The sequence below is a fragment of the Accipiter gentilis genome, chromosome 19, assembly GCF_929443795.1.
Source record: "Accipiter gentilis chromosome 19, bAccGen1.1, whole genome shotgun sequence".
NCBI lineage: Eukaryota > Metazoa > Chordata > Aves > Accipitriformes > Accipitridae > Astur > Astur gentilis.
In genome coordinates this window covers 7,293,511-7,317,582 of record NC_064898.1, presented here as the reverse complement: position 1 = coordinate 7,317,582, position 24,072 = coordinate 7,293,511, and the positions used below count along the sequence as shown (strand labels likewise).

General features: G+C 37.0%; 1 protein-coding gene across 2 annotated transcripts in view; it reads left to right on the top strand.

The window, feature by feature from the left end:
- SGCG (sarcoglycan gamma) overlaps nt 1–24,072 on the top strand; it is a 158,208-nt gene that overhangs the window by 31,107 nt on the left and 103,029 nt on the right. For both annotated transcript variants that reach the window (XM_049823041.1, XM_049823040.1), the window contains exon 2: nt 15,368–15,455. In XM_049823041.1, the coding sequence (XP_049678998.1) occupies nt 15,432–15,455 (24 nt within the window). In that variant the 5' untranslated portion in view covers nt 15,368–15,431. The remainder of the gene's footprint in view (nt 1–15,367; nt 15,456–24,072) is intronic.

Sequence of the window (24,072 nt, the reverse complement as noted above, 5' to 3'; positions counted from 1 at the left end):
TAAGCAAGAATATCAGGGTAAAGAAGGGACTGGAGATAAAACAGCCCTTTCAGTTGAGAAGCTATGGAAGATGTTGGATGAGGGTAAAAAAACATTGGAGATAAGCTTTGTTTCCTTGCCTAGCTACAATGTGCTGTGTTTATGAATGCTGATAGGAGAATTCCCATATGTAATGCTGAATTACAGTTTCACAGACAGGAGTTTGATGAAAAGAGAATTTATTTTTGTGTCTTAAGTCCTATGGTAAAAAGCTGTAAAATCATCTAGTTTAGCGACACATGCATGGTAGATAGTGAATATTTTGGTTTTATGCTACATTTTTTGCATATTTTGTAAATTAGTTGAAGCAGTTGAAAAGTAAGTATGACATGAGCAAATTTTATCTCAAATGGAGTTCAATAGCTACTCATCAAATCAGATTTTAATATGGAAAGCAAAATTTAGTTTATAGGCAGTGGAAGATAATACACTTTTTACAATTTGGGAAACTTCAATGAACTCACTTTTTCAAAAAGCTTTTCTAAGAATTTAAATACCTTTCTAAGGAGACTGCTTGTTTTCTGGTTATTAAAAAAAAAAAAAAGACACAAAGCGTGATGTCATATTGTAGCTATGTAGGATCCTGGTGTTTCTTTAATTGTTCCTATATTGGGACCTAGATTCTTACCACATGCTGAGTAGCTATGAAGGCAGTGTCGTGGTTTAACCCCAGCCGGCGACTAGGCACCACGCAGCTGCTCATGCACCTCCCTCACAGTGGGATGGGAGAGAGAATCAGAATGGTAAAAGTGAGAAAACTCGTGGGCTGAGATAAAGAAAGTTTAACAGGTAAAGCAAAAGCTGTGCACACAAGCAAAGCAAAACAAGGAATTCCTTCCCCACTTCCCATGGGCAGGCAGGTGTTCAGCCATCTCCAGGACAGCAGGGCTCCATCACGCCTAATGGGGACTTGGGAAGACAAACGCCATCACTCCGAACATCCCCCCTTCCTCATTCTTCTCCCCAGCTTTATATGCTAAGCATGGCGTCCCGTGGTCTGGAATATCCCTTGGGTCAGTTGGGGTCAGCTGTCCCAGCTGTGTCCTCTCCCAAATTCCTGTGCCCTGCCTCCAGCCTGCTCGCTGGTGGGGTGGGGTGAGAAGCAGCAAAACCCTTGGCTCTGTATAAGCACTGCTCAGCAATAACCAAAACATCTCCAACATTATCAACACTGTTTTCAGCATACATCCAAAACATAGCCCCATACCAGCTACTATGAAGAAAATTAACTCTACCCCAGCCAAAACCAGCATAGGCACTGAAAGAACTCTGGCAGGAGGATTGATGTGGTACACTAGGACTTCATTTTTTTTGCCCTAAACTTGTCTGGGACTTCTGTAGTTACTGCTTCTACTTTATATGTTGATTGCAGTTCCTCTTTCCAGGCAGAACACCTGGCACATCCACAGTTTTCTCTGTTTGTGCCCTTTCTGTTTCTTTAGGGCTGTTGGTGTGAGATTCCATGACTGCCTCACAGTCATAAAATCCTTTTCTGCTTTCAGCTTGATTTCCTAAGTGCTATAAAGAAAATGAAAAACATGTGGCAAATGGTCTATAGCAGCCAAATTCTCTGCATTACTATAGTTTGAGTAATTTATGAAAATTTTTAGCTTTAACTGCTTTGAAGTCTGTAAATTTTTCAAAGCATGCTAATTTGCAAAACGTTCTTTTTGAGATTTTTCAGTGTAAATTTTCAGTGGCTTAATAAGCTTCCTTCCTTATAAAATCAATATCCTCCTTCTTTTAATTATTATTTAATTTATTAAGTGAAACAGTGAGATTTTTACATAGTTTATACAAAAGGCTATTGTTTCTGATCATTAGCCCAGACTAACACAAATGCACGAGGCAGACTTTTGGTAATTTCACTCACAAAATTATACTTTACATTTTTATTATTGGAGTTATTTGTGATAAGAATTATCTTAACAGTTCCGTAGAAGTTAGGATTTTCTAATGACTGTGAACATTCTGCCTTAAATTCAATCTCTCTCTTTTCTCTTAAGATTGAGTGTTAGTTTCACAGTGGCTAAAAAGAAGCAAGATGACTAAGGCATTCACCTATAATAAAAGTTACAGATACCTCCAAAGGCAGATCACCAGGTCTGCAATAACTGAGATGGACCCAACTCCCTGAAAAACACTATTCACATTCAGGAAAGTATTAATTTGGGGAATTGTATGTTTTCTCACAAGGATGGTATTTATGGACCCATACTAAAGCAGGTGAAATGAAGGAATGTAATTAATTGCATGAGATTGGCTTAGGAATGAGGTGTGAGGTTTGTTATTACTTGACATTGTTACAGATGCTGCATTGCAATCTACTGAATACAGGGAGACATCCTTCAGAGGTAGCCAGTTATCAGTAGTGCTTCTTTCGCACCAAACACATTAAATATATATCTTAAAGTTTGAAATCATTATTGGTTCTGAAGGAGTGACACAGAACGTTCACTGCGTTGATAATTGAAAGTTACTGTTTCAATAAGACAAAAAAAAAAAGTACTCACAGCTCATTTATGCTTAGTTATCTTTTGGGAACACGAAATAAGCATAATTTGTTTGTTGGGGTTTTTTGTTAACTTTAGTACATAAGAAATCGACATACTGTTAGCTGCCATGTGTGTCCATCTGTTTGTCTTGTTATTTTTCTAGCTCATCTTTCTAATTGGGTCCTTTGCCCTCCTGGATCTATTCCCTGGGCCTACACAGAGCAAGCAGTTGATTTTGTGTGGCATTTCCAGTAAAAGCATTTGAAAAAAATATTTTAAGGTAGTTATATTTTTCATAGAGCAGTATAAATAAGCATGTTAATTTTACTGTTTACTAAGCATGGAAATGGGATTATGAATCTGTCTTTGTCATATTTATTTTCTTAATATACCATTTAAAAATCTATATAGCACAAAATATTTTCTGTCAATTATGTTGATTTTCTTTTATTATAAATGGGTGTATAACACTCATGCTGTAAGTAAATATCAATTACGTTGACATATTTCCTCCATATTTTTTTGTAAACCATAAAATAATTAATAAATGCAAATTACCTGCTTATTTTTACTAGTATAAGAAGATGATTTAATGTGGAGCTATTTGAGAATGTATAGACCATATGCAAATCATTGTTGAAAATGTTGATGATTTCTTGAGGAGAAGGCAGTCTATCTAAGGTATAGGCTTACTTTAAGAATATGCCACAAGTAGAAATAATAGTATACAACAAACAAAACCCACTGATGTAATCTATGAAACCATACTAATATATTTAGTGTATCTTTTTGAAAATTGTCTTGCCAGATATGGACCAAAAAGATAATTAAATGGACTGCAGTTATGTGAATATTTAAATTTGCACTTACACTTATGTTTGCCAGTGATCTCACTGCAGTCTAGAAGTACAAAAAATAGTCTAATTCATGTGCATATCTCTGCAAGACTGTGGCTTAAGAAACCAATTTTGTCACTGTGAGTAATTTGCAGTAACACAGTGTAACAACTAAAGCTTTCTAATTAGTTTTAAAATAATTTAATGCATCTGTGAATATTAAAACTGTTTAAAATTTAAGGCGTGTGATCTATGGTCTTTTGTGTGGCCTAGAGTGTAAAGTACCAATGTGCAGTATGGATAGACAGACTTATTTGTGTTATTTAAAAAAATCTAACAGAAAACTTCAAATTTTTGAAGGCTTTCATATAAATGAGATGTTTTCTTTATTTCATTCTTTTTATTGAAGCAAAGGGAATATAGCCTAGCTAGTCAGAAATTGATTGCATATTTCTTTAAAGTCCATATCAATATCTACACATAATGCTTAGTACAGACCATTTCATATATATCTCTGTATCCTGATCCATGTCTGATTAAAATATATAGATGTAATATATAGATCCTTATATGATTTGTCCATTCTAAGCCATGGTTTGAAGATTAACCAAGTATCTGCCCAAGGCTGCCCACATAGTTATCTCAGATTATTTGAACATGAGTGAAGAAACACCATCACCACCAACAACTTCATTAAGAGAAGGCAGCTGGTACTTGCCAGGGAGCCAGACTGGCAATGAGAGGTATATTAAATCTATTCTCTTGCAGTGAAAGACAAGGGAAGAGTTCCAAATCCTTGCAATATATGAGGGTAGAAAATGCTACTTTAGCAAAGAGATACTGTTAAATGCAGAAGAATCTCTTTTTGTCTATTGGCTTCTACTGTGAAGGTTACATTGTATGATTAAATGGGTGTACTAATTTCCTGTATTATCTTCGGGAGCGTGTTGCTGGAAAATGCTCAGTGTGTACAGATTTGTTGCTCATAGAGGTAGTCTTCTGAATCTTAAAGGCCATTCTCCTTAACCTGTAACTTCCATGTTAATCATCAAGAGCAGAAGTGGTATCTGTCCATAGCAGATCGGCTACTAAAACAGCAGCCTGAGAATGCTCCTTCTTTGTTTGGGGTCTGTCTCTTGTGGCAGTGAGATTACCTCCATTAGTTGATCTTAAAATAAGTTCAAATTTTCCTACAGTACTTTACCACCTGCTCTTGTCCTGGTCTCTCAATGTACAGCCTTCACATGAAGCATCGTTACAGTCTGCCCCAAGGATTCAACAACTTCCCCAGCAGCAGTCCAAACACATTTTCATTCAACTCTTTACAAACAGTTTCTGAATACGTAACCTGAAGGTGAGTCATTGTCTTCACTTTTTCACAGTCACTTGGCCATCCATGCTGCTACAGGAAGAATATTCCTATGTGCTGCTGGATGCTGAATATCACAAATGCAACACGCAGTTTCTGTCTTCCCTGACTTCCCAGTCTTCAGCTAACAACATATTCATGGACCCCATCATGAAAATTAGTATGGCTAGAGACAACTTCTCTTCTAGCCCTGGGTGTCAAAGTGCCAATCCCTCCTTGATTCAGTCTTAAAAATTTAGGGAGAACACAAGGATCCAAAAATAATCCTTTTCTTCCTGCACCATTTTCTGGAGAAAATCTGAATATAGTATTGGCCAGAACTTTTCTTCTCGAACTATTTCAGTAGCCTAAAAAACCACCGTCCTTTTTGTTTGCTCTGTCCTGTGGCAACCAGTAGAGACTTGTGGAGGAATTTTGGGAGATACGTATAAATATTGTCACATGCATACAGGTATGTATCAGGATATGTATCTGTTTTTAAAATGCAGCTTCATTCTTTATTTTCTTCTTTTGTGGCTCTTACATAGAAGGCAGCCATGGAGTATTAAATTGTATAAGAAATAAGAACTACTAGCAATTGATAGTAATCCAGTATGTCCTTGACTTTAGAAAAAGCTTAAAATCCAAACACATCAAGCACAGTTAATCAGGAAGGAGAAGCATATTAAGTATCTACTAGAGTTTGTTTGAGAATACAAAAATTAAGTGGTCTGGTATTGATGTTCTTGCCAAGCCCAGAATCAAATTTTAAGGATCCTATGAGGCAGGTAAAATCAGTTAATTATAAAGTCTAACAACCACATTTAAAGAAAAAGAGCCCCAAAGATGTGCACATTCTGAAAATCTGAGGGGGTTGGCACTGACTACTTGTGTGTTACTGGTCATCCTTTAAGGCCTCTTCCTATCAATATTCCAGGAAACATCAAGGATACTTCCTAAGAAAATGCTATGAACAGTACAGATAGCTGTATGTCATGGTTGAACTGGGAATGCAGGTAATTATACTGTGAATAAAAGGGTCCATTCTGTTTTGTACAGTAGCTGACCAAGATGAAACACAGTTTTACACTGATTTTGATGCTTTTCTGCTCTGAGGGATTAAAAAACCATAACAGAGTAGGTCAGGGGCTGTCAGACACCTTTATCTTAGGAAATAGTGAATTTCTGGAAGTTGTTCCCTTCTGGAGGGGCTGATCTGTGACTTGGTTTTGTTTGGTACTGCAACTGTTTTCTAACAGCTGATGGACTGGGAGTTTGATGGCACAGCTAAAAATGAAGCAGCCTGCCTAGGTAGTATTGTTATCCAGACAGCAATGAGATGTTCATACAAAGTAGGATGCAGCTGTTCTCACTTTAGCTGATGCAAAGCCAACTAAGTATGAGGCCTAAAGATGTAAAGTAAAATATTTTGACTAAATAACAGGGAAGAGGACTCTAACCATAACTTCTGTTACTTTGACTAGTAATTCTGAAAATATTACAAATCACAAGTTCACTGAAGGAGAAACTTAGGCATTGATGATGTTTATTACTAAAATCAAACCCATTGTCTCCTGTTTTGCATAATGAGAGCAGCTGACTAGAGCCTACTTCATTTTGTTGCCTGTTTCTGTACTTGGCTTTTGTTTATTTGTTTTCAAAATAGCCTATCAGAATGAGATACCCCATTATAATAAACATTCTTTCAGATAGCACTCCAGAAAAAATATTAGGCATGCTTTTATTTCTTCTTTAAACTAATTTAGCTATTTATTTTCCAAATGTATTCTAACTTTGCATAATCCAGAATTACCGATTTATATCTGTCAATTTTAAGTCAATGGTTTTACTATGGTTACTCTGCTTGTGTGGTTGCCCACAGCTCAGCTTTGTTGATAACCCTTCAAAATACTAGGTAGTTACACTATTCCCATACCTCATTTACACATTTCAGTCAAACAAGAAATAGCTTATGGTCTATTCCCACGTTGGTTATAGCTTCTTCTCTGTTAAAAGGCTACACTTATAATTTACTTGGCAAGTTTCTAATTAGGCACTTCTCATGCCTAATTTTTCTGCTTGCATTTTGGCAATGCTACTATCTCAGTAGGGCCAACAGATTGTTTGGGTATATTATTAACATTAATGATTATTTCTACAGTGTTTATAGTGAATGGTATCTCAAAAAAGATGTGGTGGATCAAGGGCTGTGAATTAACCTTTGGTACTAAGGTTCTACTTCTATATGAGTTCAGAACTTCAAACCAGATTCTTAAAAATTATTTGCAGTACACGTCTACTCTTGCTCTTTAAAGGCTGTTTGAGTTTCTTCCACGAAGTTCAGAGCACAAATTGCTATTTTGTTATGGTGATTGGTCAGAAAAGTTGTTTGTCCTTTTCTGCTTCCTTTCCATTGGCCTTCTTTTTGTCTTCCTAGAACATCAGAAGGGGTAAAAACTTCTGATGATCTGTATTGGCTTTGTGTGGCAAGGTTTTGGTAGCGGGGGGGTTACAGGGGTGGCTTCTGTAACAAGCTGCTGGAAGCTTCCCCTGTGTCTGAAAGAGCCAATACCAGTCGGCTCTAAAATGGACCTGCCACCAGCCAAGGTCGAGCCAATCAGTGATAGTGGTAACGCCTCTGTGATAACGTTTTTAAGAGGAAAAGAAAGTTGGGATAGACAGAAACGGCAGCCAGAGAGAGGAGTGAGAACATATAAGAGAAACCACCCTGCAGACCCCCAGGTCAGTGAAGAAGGAGGGGGAGGAGATGCTCCAGGCGCCAGAGCAGAGATTCCCCTGCAGCCTGTGGGGAAGACCATGGTGAGGCAGGTTGTCCCCTTGCAGCACAAGGAGGTCCACGTTGGAGCAGATCTCCACCTGCAGCCCATGGAGGACCCCACGCCAGAGCAGGTGGGTGCCCAAAGGAGGCTGTGACCCCGTGGGAAGCCCACGCTGGAGCAGCCTCCTGGCAGGACCTGTGGCCCCATGGAGAGAGGAGCCCACGCTGGAGCAGGTTTTCTGCCAGGACTTGTGACCCCACAGGGGACCCACGCTGGAGCAGTCTGTGCCTGAAGGACTGCAGCCTGTGGAAAGGACCCATGCTGGAGCAGTTCATGAAGAACTGCAGCCTGTGGGAAGGACCCACGTTGGAGAAGTTCGTGGAGGACTGTCTCCCGTGGGAGGGACCCCACGCTGGAGCAGGGGAAGAGTGTGATGAGTCCTGCCCCTGAGGATGATGAAGTGGCAGAGAATAACGTGTGATGAACTGACCGTAAACCACATTCCCCGTCGCCCTGCGCCGCTGGGGTCGGGGGGGTGGTAGAGAATCTGGGAGTGAAGTTATGCCCAGGAAGAAGGGAGGGGTGGAGGGAAGGTGTTCTGAGATTTGGTTTTATTTCTCATTACCCTACTCTGGTTGATTTGTAAAATATTGAGTTAATTTTCTCCAAGCTGAGTCTGTTTTGCCCGTGACGGTAATTGGTGAGTGATCTCTCCTGCCCTTATCTCGACCCACAAGCTCTTTGTTATATTTTCTCTCCCCTGTCCAGCTGAGGAGGGGGAGTGATAGAATGGCTTTGGTGGGCACCTGGCATCCAGCCAGGGTCAACCCACCAGATGATCTCAGCTAAATGCTAAGCTTCCATTGTCTGCCTGATGAGGACAATCATCTTGATCCAGAAAAGTGACTCTGGATTAAGTGCATACATCTGGCATTCTTAAACATAGCTCAGTACAGAGTCTCCATGGAGTGATCTCAGGAAGTCATCAATTAAATTGTATTTTTAAATGTAGCTGCATTTTGTTAAGCAAAAGTTGCCCAGGCCTTCAAGGTGAGGAATTCTTTCTGTGAACTGTTTTGCTGGGTTGACTCTGTACCTGTATGGTACAGGTCTAAACTGACCTTTGCAGTTGAGAAGTGAGGAACTCGAACTCAGTTCCAGAGTGGAAGCGCTGCAAAATACTGTATACTTCTAGTTTCCAAAATAATAGCTAGTGCATATGTGTTTTAAGCTGCTTTTCATTGGGCCTTTTCTCACTCTCCCCCCCATTTTTGGTATTTTAAAATGTTAAGGCTTTTTTCCCTGACATTCTTTTAGTGAGTCATAGGGTGTAGTATGATTTTTGAGTGCAAAATTGAGAGTAATCTATTTCAGAACAATTTTACAATGGCAACTTGTAAAATGGAAAATCATTAATCATTCAGTGTTTTATAACATAGTTTTAAAGGAAAAGTGAAATGCTTTGGGAACGTGGCTTTTTCTTGGCTACCAAAAAACCATAGGAGATAATCAGTATTGGATAAAAGCTTTTCCTGCACTGTCTGCAAGAAATTATTTCATTCAGTAACAGTGGAAGTATGTCTGATTTCAGAGAACACATAATTTGATTATAATGTGGTGTATACTGTGCAAACTGTTGAAGAAAAGTGTATCCTTTTGTCCATTAGCTAATTAAATCCTACTGCATATGATGCTAATGTAAACAGAGGTGGGTATGGCAGATTGCCTAACTTGGGGGCTTTTCATTCTTCTTACTTGCTGTGTTCCATTAATAAGAGTGACTGCATCAGGTAAGACCTCATGGAAGCAGAGCAGGTTGTTCATTGCTTGAGGACATTGAAAACTACTCCAGACGAGGCAATTTCAGAAAACACATGTTTACCAAGGAGTAAAAAGGCAGAGACAAACACAAGCAAGGGTCTAGGAGCCTGCAGCTCCACAGGAAGAGTCAAGAGTAGAAATTGCTGCAAAGGCTACAGAGCTGCAAGTCAGATTTCACAGGTGATAAAACAGAAACCTCCTTGATTCTGGAGGAAACTTCAGAGTTTTCTGAATTACTGAGGAGACAAATATCAGGTCTGAAAGCAAGGATTCTCTTTGAGCAAGGATTCTCTTTGAACAAAGAGAAATTGGCAGGAAATTACTTGTTTATAAGCTGTCTTTATATTCTGCCTTACCTGGGTGCCTCCAGGTTCTCTATTAAGGGGGAAAAAAAAAAAAAAGATATATTTTGCAGTGGATTTGAGATTAAAAACCTTCTGGTTTACTTTGAGGAGCTCACTATAAGGGAAATTTTTAAGCAGATCCACTTCAAAATTCTGATTTATATGTGTAAATATAAAAACAAATTGTTTAGAAATAGCTCCTGTAAACTTATGTAACTTTCTTGTACAGCTGAAGCCTTCATTATTCCTGTCTTTTACACTGAATATTCATCAGAACATGTGAACACAATCATGTAAGATGAAAATATTTAAAACTTCTTTTTGTCTAGATTATTGCTAAATAAAATTTAGGATATATATGCCTGTTTTGCTTACTCATTGATTTGCTTACTAACATCCTTATTTCTCTTGGAGCAAGATTTAGTTAGGTTAATGACCACAATTTACATATTAGCTAAAACATAGATTTGTTTTACCTTCTCCTTAAATTTTATTTATTGTCTTCTGTTTTCTTTTGTTAGCTTTTAAATTTTAGTTCATTTTTTTTGAAGTACTTCTAAGGTTTTGCAAGCTGAACCTGTGCAACAAAAGAAATTAAGAAAGTTCTCTTTAGGACTCATAACAAATTATTAAGAATGTATTCATTTAATTTATAATAGCTAAACAGCCAGTCTCACTCATTCTCTCTCTCTCAGCATACATGCTGGTCTGTAGTATGACCATCCCACAACAACTTTTTCCAGTTGTTTAACAGGGAAGAAGCATTACATTAACACTATATCTTTTCTCTTAGATATTTAACTAGTGTTCCATCTTTTTATCACTGTTATTGATGCCTGCAATTTTAAGAAAATTAAACTAATGCAGGTTCTTCCTATGGAAATAATTCAATAGTCAGTTGCTCCAAATATAAAATTGCAATCCACTAGAACTTTGTGGGCATTGAGACTGTCAGGGACTGAGCTCTGGGACTGTGGTTCCTGTTATAGTGTCTGGCCAGAGCACTGTAATTTTCATATTTCCACTTCTCTTCTAAATCTTTTGGAACAGGAAACATTTTTCTAGTGTGCCTTAATATTTTTTTTTAATTATTTTTAATTGCTCTCATGCTTCCTTTCTTTCTGGCAAGATGCATGCTGGTACTGAATGAAAAAACTATTCTAACTAATGAAGTAGACACTGAATTACAAGATTTAAATAGAGTTTTTGATGCTTTTATTTCAAATGCAGATTAGATACACCTGCTTTATTATGTCAGAATTAAATATACATTATGTTACTGAAAAATAACATTCAATGATAAAAGAAAATGGGAGGCTTTTCTATCTCTCATTTAGCTACACTTCTGATATATCTGTGAGTAGAGGAGGAAACAGGAAAAATGAAAGGAGATGAATAGGAAGAAAGCAAAAGACAGTGGTAAACTCATCATATTCTTTAGGGTTTGTATCTGTACAAACCTGTATGCAATATGAGAATATGGGTACAGATGCAGAGCTTCCAAGACCTGTTAAACCTATTCTGCCATGTTGGGACAGTAATTCAATTTTCTGTTTTATACAGCCACCTACACTAGGTGACAGCCATGTGTTTCACTTGAATTCTTCAGAGTTCAGATATCCCAGAAGCAGAAGACTGGACTATCCTGCTTTGGATGTTTAGTGGGTTAGGGGGGGTTGCTTTAGTTTTTAGTAAAGGACAAGTGATGTAAAAGGAAATGTTATGACCAAAGAACACGAAACGTCATTCTCTGTTGATTGTCAGTGCTGTTGACATCTGTTGTATGAGTCATTTGACATACTGTACAGAACACAACTGTAAATATACTATTCTGCCTGTCACAGAGTGCTTGCAGGTGGAGCTGTGAGTAGGTGCACAGTGAATCATATCCTAAAATAAAAATCCCAATGCACAAAATAATGAACCTATTAAGAAGTGCTTTACTCCACTTTCCAGTCCAGTGTGGAGTTTCATATAAACCAAAGTACATATTTCTGGTTTTATTCCTGAGAAAAAGCTAACAATTAATTTCCTCGAGTGAACAGTAGTTGAATTTCATACTTAGGAGAATGCTTGAATTGTACCAACCATGCAATAGGACAAAATCATTCCAAATCTGTTTGGACATTTCACATTAGGTATTTTTTTTTTCCTCCAAGTATTAAGTTAGGCAACATCTTCTGCCTTTAAGGTACTACTGTAACAAGGTCTTTCCATTGTGTCTTCCAGTCTGCATGCAAGCTGCAGGCTCCAAATTGGTGTTTTCCTCCCCAGCTTGACTCTTTGAAAGGGTCTATAAACCTGAGCTTGCTTGTTTGCTTTTAGAAAAAACAATTTGTCCCATCTTACATCTATTGCAGTTCACTTGTCATGCTCATCTTCACATGGAGTACAGCACTGAGCACAAAGTACGCATGCAGCTTTTCAGTTGCTGTCTTGCTACTTAACCTCTTTAAAGGATCATACAGAATTAAACTCACAGAAATTAAATATTTTTAACCAAACTTTGTGAAGGTGCAATCCAAGCAGATGATACCATTTAACAACCCCCCCAAAAAACCCCTCCAACTAGCCCTCTATGACAGTTTGAATGTGTTTTATATTAATTCATTTTGTGCCCACATTAATTTCAAAAAAAGAGTGAGTAGAGTGGGTGAACAGGAGGTGAAAAAGGTTCCTGTTCTGGAGCCACTGAACATACTGGGGAGGAGAGTCTAGGTGACAGCATGTGGCAAAAAAGGGGTGCAGGAGTGTGGCAGCAAGGAGCTGGGAGAGAACAGCTGAAACAGAGATTGAAATATTACTAGGATGATCAGGCAATAGACTGACAGCCAGCTGTTCATGCTCACAGATGGAAAAAATTCTTAGAAACCAGACACAAGGACCTGCTGTGCACTGGCATGATGGGCAGTAGCATACTTACAAATAAGTCCTTTTACTTTTATCTTGTCATGCATAGTCATTTTCAGATTTCTCTTAGTTTATTCTTGTTCATACTCTAATAAAACCTAAATATTCTGAGCTTCAAAGCTGTTTTGAACCTCCTTGTAGATATCATATAATTAAATGGTCTAGGCAGATCTCCTTTAAAGCCTTCTATGATTGGAGGTCTTGTGTTTATATTCTAAAAGGTTCCTATTGGATTATTTTCCACCTTGTTTAAGTAACTATTTAAAACAACTATGTTTTTATAGCTTTAATAGGTACAACAGTAACTTTCAAATGTTTCTTTCAATTTATATGTGAAAGATTACGTCCTCCTTTGGCTCACTGTTTTACTCAGGTTTAGAAGATGACATCCCTTTCTAGATATTCACCATAGCCCTATTCTTAGGAAGGGGCAAGGTCTCAATCTATCAGTAAATGGCCTGCTGTCCTATCCCTTACAAATTTAAAAAGCACGTCAAACGTAGCCAACTCAAAATGCTTTGGAGGGAAACACTAAAAAAATTGTTTCCAACAGTTGTTGTTTCATATCATATGAGAGCCTCTAACGACAGTGGGAATTCAGGAGAACTGGAAAAACTTTTTTAAAAAGGTGATTTTTCTATTGTGTCATTATTCAAGCTCACAAGTGACTAACATGCACAAGAACAAGAATTGAGAAGACTTGGACATTTCTGCTCAGTTCTTGGCAGTCCAGAGGTGTCTAGTAACTAATTACTTTTTATATTTTCTGACCATTAATAAAATTACCCCTTACTTTAATTTCTTGAGAATTTGGTTAGTTTTGGTGTTTGCATCCAGTGATTCTACAGATAAATATTTGTATGTGTTGGGTTTGGGGTTTGCTTTTTTTTTGCATTTGGTAATTCTAAGAAGTATATATTTTCATGCGAATTTTACTTTTTTCCAAAGTATGTGCCATTTTATCATTAATGCAAATTGCTTTTGCTGTACTAGTTGACCTTTCTGAACCTTTATCAAGGTATCTTTTACTATTTCATATGGCAAAACCTCTGTTTTATCTGGAGTTACACATCCATACAACCTAATTTTAGCTCTATTTACTGTTTGCCACATAATTACAGTTGTTGAGCAGTAGAGGGCTTCTATTCTTAGTTAACTTTGTTATTAACTATCTCTTGCAATGCAATTTTGGGGACACAAGAGGCTTGGGGTATTTTGTTTTTTTTCTGAGGAGGGAGCGTGACTGACTGACCGACCGACTAATTTTAGGCCACAAAGAGAAAGATACTGCAAACGAAGAGCATGATTCCAGTACTATCCCAATACTCTTTTGACTGCACAGATGATCTAAGAATCTATTTTCTGACCACAGTGTATAAACCTCTATGGACACATACTGCCTTTTGACAAATAGAGAAAATTAAATTTTTAATTTAATAATTGCTGATCTCCCTGATATCCAGTGACAGGACACGTGGGAACAGTTCAAAGCTGCACCAGGAGAGGTTTAGACTAGACATTAGGAAGCATTTCTTTACCAAGAGGGTGGTCAAACACTGGAATAGACTTCCTGGAGAGGTGGTCAATGCCCCAAGCCTGTCAGCATTGAATAGGCATTTGGACAATGCCCTTAATAAAAAGCTTTAACTTTTGGTCAGCTCTGAACTGGTCAGGCAGTTGGACTAGATGATCCCTTTTTGTATGTAGGTCCCTTCCAACTGAAATATTCTATTCTGTCCTACTCTAAAATACAATAAAATAAATGAAAGCTAAAATGTCTTATTGTTATTAACTGTAGAATTCTTCTGTAGTACTTTATTCCCAAGATAAACTCTGTTTTCCATAGAGGCTAGAATATTCTTTTTTTGCCCTAAATGCCCTTTGCTTAACAAATCCTTATTGCACTCTTTAAACATGTCACAGACTTGAAAAATATCTGAATAAGTTAGAGAAGTTGATATAGATAGGACCAAATGGCTTCTATGTCTGTTTCAGTTAGGTGAATAAGACTGATACGTGATAGTCATTTTCTCCATCATTATGTTGTCTTGTATGTTGAGGGATAAGCAGATGTTCTTGAAATCGTGTAGCTATACACAGAACTCTTGTCAAAATTCTCATTTTTTTCCTCTTTTTCTCTGCCTTTTAAAGGCAGAATGTTCAAACCACAGTTTACATATCTTTTTCCATTGTTTTTTCATGGCATAAGATTGCAAGTACTTCTGGTTAGTCAAGTGCTGGTATGAGTGGACTCTTGACAATATGGAAAATAAATTTGTTTGCTTAGTTACCTTTCCAGGACTAAGTTGTCATTCATTGACTTTCAAAATCCAATTGAAAAGGGGGTTGGCAGTTTTTGATGAGGAACAGGACATCAGCATTCTTGAACTGTGAACGTTATTACTTGACTGAGAGAAAGGGGTTTTGTACAAATGCAAGGAAACCCCATAACTGAAATCATTGTTCATTATACTAATGCATTCTAATGCTAGATGGAATTTTATGTTGCAACAGAAATCTTTTTTTATTATTTGTCCCATAGATATTTTTTTTACTTACATTTATTTCTCATTTACTGTAAACTGTGCTGTCATGAACATTTGCAGCCCAAGCAGGCATTGGGTGTCCAGTGTTTCATTTGTGTTCCACAATTTTAATCTCAGTGGATATTGGTCCATCACTTGTAAAATGTTGTCACTTCAGTAGTCAGGAGGGCAGTTCAGGAATGTATCTTGTTCTTTTCCCATACTCATGAAATTTTTTCCTTTCTCTTTCATTCTTTGCACTTAAATAGGAAGACAGCTGCCTTCAGATGATACAGAACTCACTGACAGTTGTTCTTGCTTCCGTCCTACTTCATGAGAACATCAGAAGATACTGAGGTATTTATTTGTTCTTTTCATTTTTAGAATTTCTACTTTGCAGATACTACATAGGTAGAAGAGGAGACAAAAGACACCATGAATCTAGACCAAGAAGAGTAATCATACATGGAAAATAACACAAAAGTGATGTGCATAAGGACAGCTACTGGGCAATACAATCTAATCTCTTTCTATAGCTGGGCACTAAGTTAGTCAATCATTTTTTATAAATTGAGAAATCAAATAATTACAAATATGCCAAAAGGAAACATATTAAAATGTAGTTAAAATGTTGCTTTTTGGGGGGTCTTCTATCCAGTTTTATTGGATCCTCTGCTTTTCTCCAAGAATGGACAAAAGATTTTGCACAAAATCCGTGGTTATGAATACCCAATCACCTAAATAATGACTAAATAATGAACCCTTCAAAACTATCTGGCTTTTATAGGTTTCGTCCTCTCATACTTACAGGGAATTTCAATTAAAGAAAAGCTTTGGTGTAAACACAACATACCAATGCCTTTGTCCCAGTTTATCTTTCAGAAATCCATGAGATTAAATATAAAAGCTGTTTTAAAGATACTGATAAATATTTCATTATGAAAAATACTTGTCATTTTTGTCAGATACCAGTGAATTAATTCCTTTGTGTAGAAAGCAACTTCTCCATTTGTATATGTAAACAGAGTCTGATAAACGATTAATGGCCATAGAATTCATAAAGGGAAAAAAAGTATCTTGTAAGCCTATGATCAGTTGGATTTGTGTCAGTCCTAAATTTGTGATCTGCAGCTGTTAGATGTCTGCTAGGAGCTTCATCTTCTAAAGCATGATAAAAGTGTGAGTGTATGGCTAGAAAAAAGGAAACATTGTGCTTTAAGAAATAAAATTGTCCAAACATATGGATGATGATTACAATGCTTCACATAGCACAAAACTTCTATTCTGTAAATCTTATAAATGTGTGTTTTAATGCTTTTTAAACTGCAGGCAGTTACCAGCACAGATTCTAAAATATCGTAGATTGAACAGAAAGTCTGTTGGTTAGTATTTGTATAGTCAGTCTAATGTAAGCAGTGCCAGGCTGGAATTCTTGTTTCTGCATTTGAGAACTCAAAGCTTAAATGGCACTGAAAAAAAATGTTTCATAATTTCTATAATACCATCTTAAAATATGTAATATATGCAACTTTTTTTTTATAATAGCTCTTGGTATTTATATGCATCTTTCTTAAATACCAAGAATGGCTTAACTTTTTGGAAAGGTTGGTAATTGTTAGCGTTGTTATATAAAATTCATATATGCTATTATAGGTATATTATATGTATTTCCTTTTTTTAAAGAGACTTTATATACCAGCCAGTACAGATTACAGTTAGAATAATGTTAGCATTAAAATTAAAAGTTTTCACAAAAACGACTATTAAAAGTCAGTTGGTTGTTATATGGATTCAGGAAAGAAAGGAGAAGTCTCTTTTGTTTCTAATTTTGCATTGTGTGTTGTTAGCAGCTAACTATGTTAATAGTTTTTATGTGCAGATTCTGTGAAGTGCTGCATATTCTCAGATTTTAATAAAGCAGTTGGCCTAATGTGACAGGTTGGGCCATTTTAGTATGCGTTATGGATTGGTTATGTCTTACAGCGGGGCAGTTCATTTCTGGAGTCAGTACACAACCATTTTAGCAGTAGAATTAGCCGCTTATGTCACGGATTATAATTAGCTGCGTCTGTATGCTGGAGCAACAGGATGGAATGCAAAACACAGCCAAACATGTGAACGAATTTTCTTCCAGTGATATTTGGGCAGGCCTAAAATATCTTCCACTCCAGATTTGAAAGTAGTGGAAAAGTTAGACAATTCTCTCTTGGGAAGAGAGATTGTAGTTTATTCAGAAATCCACATTGTTTCAGTTCTCTAGGGTAAGTAACAATTTTTTAGATTTCTTTTTATATCTGCATTAAAATAGTAGTATATTAATAATTGAGTTGGTTTTTGTTTGTTCTTTACATATTACGTTGATGTATTGAGCTTCTCTCCCATCTGATTTTCTGTGCAACATTTCATGCTGATTCTGTCCTCATTTAAGGATCATGTTGATGCTTATGTGATTTATTTTAGGACCTAAATTTAAGTGTTCATTTTTATATACAATTATTATTTTAGATTCTGATTGTTTAATTGTACTTGTTTTTACAATTAAATGCAGTATTAAGTTGCATAGTTTAAACTTGTACTTGTGTAACATAAGCTAAATTTTAGTACTTTTAAAATCTTTTACAATATCATATTACTGTACTTAAATATCTAATTTGCAGTAGCAAACCTCTGGTGTTTGTAGCTCTAAATTTTTCTCAGTTTATCTATCACATACTGAAAGTTAAATTTAGTTAAAAATGGATCCATGCTTCTGCTGAACACTTCTTTTTGGCTTGACAGTGTGATAACCTTCCATCTGAGGAACTGTCACCAAAATCAGTTGTAACATCTGTGAAGCATGCTTGAATTAATATGGAGCAACCAACTATGTTTATACAGAACTCCTCCTACAAGTTTGTAATCTCCTTGAATTCAAATACATTTTCTCTTGAGTAATTTCACTGACTGAAAGAAAATGACTAACTAGGTATCAGTGGGTTACTGACTCATTATCAAATGATTTATTGGATGATACTTGGTATCTCCTCACCAACAGGTGCTTGCACTGCATATTTAATCATGCATCAGAATAAGCACATAAGTTCCTAAACCAGGATATTGCCAAAGTGTAGGAATGTGATTTGACTGCATCAACACCAGTCAGCTTGGCTCCTTTTATGGAGATGTAGGTGGTTTCACCATATCTATCTTGTATCTCCTACTTGAGGAGGAGATGAATTGTCCTAGAAGTGTCTGCCTCTCTCATTGTCTGTGGAGGGGCCCTAGGTAAGTAGGGCTGAAGTTATCTGTGTTTGGTGAGATGAATTCTGGCCGGCATAGCCACATCCATATGCGTAATCCACACGAGTGAACTATAGTAACTTTTTGCCATAGAGTTCTGAAAGTCTGCAGTCAGTTAAGATGTTGGAAGTTTTGGTTGTGATGCATAGTCACAACTGATGCCACTTTGGCTGAAATGAATGTCCGCTTATCTTCTAAACAAATGTGATATTCACATATTAGATACAGACCTCCTTTCCATTACGTAATGAAGAACAAATGGTCCTAGAATACCACTAAAGGGTAAGAACCACTGTGTGGAGTTAAATTAAAAATAAAAGGATCTAAATTAAGCCCAGTGTTACAGGAAACCATTTAAAATCTCTTTTCTAAATGTTTACGCTTTTGCTAATAACATACAACTTTTTCCTGTTTGAAAACTCAGTGGTTAAAAGCAGGTTATATTTTAGTTTTTATTCATAATCATAAGGCTTTAATAACAATATGAAGATACAATATTCATCCTTCCTGTAATAGGTTTGTAATTATACGGCTATGTGTGACTATGCTTAGTGTTGAGAATACTCAGGCAAGAATGTATGTTTTAAGGTAAGGGAAAAGAGTTTTGGAGGAACAGCTGAAAGATAGAAATGGATATAGTGTATCACACAAACTGAAGCCTCTGTCAAAAGGCACAGAAAAGTTGGGTGTACAGAGGTCCTCTTGCTTGAATAGCCTTGTGAGATTTATTCCTTCCTGTGAAAAGTAATGCCTTTTACATGAGAGAGAAATCCCAGGTCCTGACCTCTTACAGTTTTTAATTATTTTCATGACTTGGAATTAAGTAAGCTGGATTTCCTGTGGACTTATTTCTCAAAGTTGATTGTCTTAGATGTTTAACGAGCAGTGACTGAAGGTTTTCTGTAACAGAGACATTTACAAGGTCTTTCTCTCATACAGGTTTTCTGATATCTAATAGTCTTCTTGCCCATTGCAGTCTCTCAGTGGAGACATAAATGGGATATCTTCTTCTCTCTTCTGTCTTATTTTCAGAAAGTTTGTAGGAATGTAGTATTTCTGAGACCTCTACTTGTCTGTTGAATTTGGTTGAAATTGACCAAGAAACTCAAAAGCTATTGTAGGAGGGAGGGAAACGAACGGGAGGCAGATGGTTTAGACAGTGACAGAGAGTGTGGTTGCTTTTTCATTTATTAAACCAGCCTAAAAGCATCATGGCAGTTACCGGTTAATTCATTATCCTGGTCAAATTTTCAGCTTGGGTGACAATATCTCACTATTTAATTCATCTAAAACTTTGGCTACCTGGGCCAGTCTTCTCATTAAACCTTTCTCTGTATCTGCCAAAAGCTGTTAAACAGCTGCTGCATTTCATGCCGTGGTTGGTTATGTTTCTGTGGGGGATGAAGTACTACTGTATAAGAATATGAAGAGGAATACAAACTAAAGTAATCAATATTTTTAAAAATGGAGTATGGTATGTGCTAAGTGTTGGATATTGCTGGTATAAGCCATAAAACACATGGTTTTCATTAACACATACAATATGTTTGTTTGTTTGTGTGTGTGCATATGTATATCCTGAAGGTTGTCTGTAAGAATCACGTATATATGTATTTTCAATAATGGCATTTAGAGGTGGAATCATCTTATAGTAATGCCTGTTAAAACTCTTCAGTTCCTTCTTGTTTATTTGCTGTGTGGTCAGTGCTCTGAGGAACAAAAGAAGTCTTAGTACCTTTTCTTCGCCTTAGCTTTTTCCAGTAGTGTGAGTGGCAGGTACTAAATTTTACACAGGCTTTTGGCATCACTGGTTTATTAGTTCTGCATACTAATGGCTTTCAGGAAAGGCTGGCTGTGTAGTGTACATCAGCTTCTGTTTCAAGTTAAAGTTTCCCAGAGGTCCACCTTTGAATTTCAAAGCTCTTAGACCTGGCTATGAGAAGCATGCAGCCTCTGTCAGTGATGGCTGCTGATGGAAGGAGACATGTCTGCAAAGTTCCACTGCACCATTTCTTCAGTTTTGAGGAAAAGGAGATTGACGTGAGGGGCAGTAATAAGTAAATAAAACCCATGTTCTGGTGACTCTGGACTGCTGAAAGCAGAGTAAAATGGAAGTGGTTCTTGAAAGATACATGGAATGAAGCTGAGTCAGCAGAGTGCAGCTATGGCAATGGACCCTAACTGCAGACCAGGCTGCATTACTGAGGCTGTAACAGGCAAGCTGTATCCAAAGGTCTGTTCCAGTCCATCTTTGAACAGGAAGATGTGATCTGCAGAGGTCCATTGCAGCCTAATTTTTTCTGGGATTCTCAGAATTTCTTCAGAAAGATTTTCCTGAATATTCCCATTATTATTATTATTATTTACCTACTGGTCTTCATTACTCCCTTGGTTGTCTTACTAGCTGATCCAGTCTGCAATGTTTCAGATTTCATGTCTACTTTCAGTATGCGGAGGGCATCACAGTTTACCAAATAAGATATGTCATGGTTGATGAGTAGTTAGCAGTATTCTCAAGTCCCTGTTGGACCCACATAAAGTTCCTATAAATCAGTAAGAACCGACTGTAATATTTGACTTGAATTTTAATTGGAAATACAAGGAAGGAAATGGACTAATTCAGAGTTTACAGCCAAAAAAGTAACAGTGAGTGTTATTTTAATATCAGCATTCCCTATGAGCTGAAAAGTCATAGAAGGATATTTGGGTGACTGGCAGAAAAGGCTGTAGTTATTGGTTGCCTGAGTGAAATTTTTCATAGTAGGTATAAAATGATAAGATAGATTTCATTATATGGAGGAGGAAGAGGTTGATTGGGGTTTGGCCCGAGTGCCAAACAAGAGAGAGACACCATGGTGAATTTTCCCAAAAGTCAGCATGGATGAGGCAGACAAGGCTGCATCAGGTTTAGTTCCCTCCACGTTCTTGTAATAGTATCCTGATAAGCTTTGTACCTTCATATTATACCCCAAGGCTTCTAGCATATATTCTGGTTCTACAAAAAGACAGTCTCGTATGTGAGGGCTGAAGAGGTGAATGTTTACCCAGAGGGTACCCGGAGCCAATTTTTATGTAGTATGGATGGATGTAGTATCAAGGTTTATGGAGACACAGAAGACCAGGATAGGAGATGGTAGTCCTGTGTTGCCCATGCTACTTCTCAGGCTATTTTTCTAGTCTCCAGTGCTCAAACAGACCTGATGAAGGGCCTATGTATGCCAAAAAAACTTGTCTACTTTTTCAGTCCTACTGTTTGGTATGATAAAAGATACTTATTTTACTCACAAAACTTTTCTTCCCTGTAACATTCTACTTCTAGTTTTGTTGTGTTACGGTAGGTATTTTCCATTTAATGAAAGTACTGAAGAAGGCTTCTGAAAACTGTTATCTTGCTTAAACACAGAACTGAATTATGAAATAGTATATTTCATTCTGCATGATTTCATGAGTCATTTAATAATTATGTTCAATGCATGTGTGAAGATAATGCTTTCAAAAAGAAATGCAGTTCTTATATTCATGAAGTTGTATAAGACTTTATTAATGTATTGTCATAACAGAGAAGAAATGGTTTGTAAACTATATTTGATAAAACCACTGTTTGTGTTTATCTGAGTACCCCACATTCTTTTTGAATTCTATATTTCATTGAAATTCTGTTAGTAACAATTTTTATTATCTGTGAAAAGTACTTGCTTTTTACATTTAGATTCATATATTTTAGTAATTTTGCTTTTAGTTAAACATCTCTTGAACTGATAGTGTTGTGATTCATACTTGGTGATTACTTTTAACTGATTTTAGTCATGTTTATGGAAGACAAAGCCATATTCCCTTAGCCAAATTGAAAACATCTAAAATGCTATTTAAATTAAGAACATTAAAATGACTATCTTCCTGTATGTCCTGGTTTCAGCTGGGATAGAGTTAACTGTCTTCCTAGTAGCTGGTACGGTGCTGTGTTTTGAGTTCAGCATGTGAAGAATGTTGATAACACTGATGTTTTCAGTTGTTGCTCAGTAGTGTTTAGACTAAAGTCAAGGATTTTTCAGCTTCTCATGCCCAGCCAGGGCACGAGAAGCTGGCACAGGACACAGCCAGGGCACCTGACCCAAACTGGCCAACGGTGTATTCCATACCATGGGACGTCCCATCTAGTTTTAGGAACTGGGAAGGGCGGGGGGGGGTGCAGGGAATCACCGCTCGGGGACTAGCTGGGTGTCGGTCAGCGGGTGGTGAGCAATTGCCCTGTGCATCATTTGTACATTCCAATCCTTTTATTACTACTGTTGTCATTTTATTAGTGTTATCATTATTAGTTTCTTCTTTTCTGTTCTATTAAACTGTTCTTATCTCAACCCACGAGTTTTACTTCTTTTTCCCAATACCTAGTAATGTATGACGTTAACTCAGAAAAAAATTCAAAACTAGCATTCAAAAAATTATCTACAAATAAGCCTTGATTTAGGCTTGTTTAGTAAGTGAAGCATATAAATGGCTAGAATGTAAAATAACAAAAACAAAGACAGCAGAAAGCAAAATTATTCTCTCTTCCTTTGCTTTATCAGCAGATTCCATCTTTTGCTACCCTTTCCTTCTCTTTGTGACTTTCTTCAGCATTCCCTGGGCACCTTCTCCCCATATTTTACAATCTCTACTTATGTCTCTCATGCTCATTTCCTGAGTGTACCCACTACTTAACCTTCTTCTCTGATCCCCAAGAGTCTACTCACAGTATTTAATTTACTGCACTTAAATTATGCTGTGGAGACTTATTCTTTGTTACATATCTGATTTCATATTTTAATTCACATATATTAATTCACAGCTAAAAAGAAATGAGAACACTTACAAGACAATTTTCCCATCCTGAAATAGATTTCAGTGTTGTGGTAGATGATTTTAAATTTCAACTGAATTTTATCCAGCTTTTTCTTTTAGATTGAAGTAATAGATTATAAAGCCATGAGGACACTCTTTACTTTTGTACACTAGAGGCTAACAAAAATTGCTCAGTTGTCCCTATATTGAACTAAAAACTTTGTGATGCATGATTACCTTCCAGAAATGTGTGTAAGGTTGTTCTTCAACTGCCAATTAATGAATCAAAATCTATCCTCGGCAGAGTTTAGTTGCCCAGATGGTCGAGAACAGTCCAAAACACCTGCAAACCTGGACTAGGTGAACCTGCAGAAACTAAGATCTAGCATCATTTATCTTTATTTTGCCATTAGAAACTTGCATAGACTTTCCCAGAATTTGAGTTTAGGAAAGCCTAATTTGCAGCTCTTTCTTCTACTGGAGAAATGCTGCTTACATGAGGGCTTTAATCAAAATATAAACACTTTGGTGCCTGCCTCTGACTCACAGTGGAGCTTATCGGTGAAACATGAGGATGTTTTTAAACATATGTGGGACCTCTTATTTATGCTGTTGTGGAACTTGTCTTTCTAAGTAAAGGCTTTGCTAGACTGTAAAGTGGGTTTCAGGATTAATGATCCCTACACAGTGAAGTAAGTTATTCTCTTGAAATAGGGGTCTAATCTAGCCTACAGTGCAGGTAGTAAGCGATCTGAGCATGCACAAAAGCCAGAAAGAATTTTTCTTAACTGCATATCAGAACCAGTACTTCAGTATGAGCTACACTTTTCTTTGGACCTACAAGGAGTAGGTTAGGGAATTGGTATTAATGCCT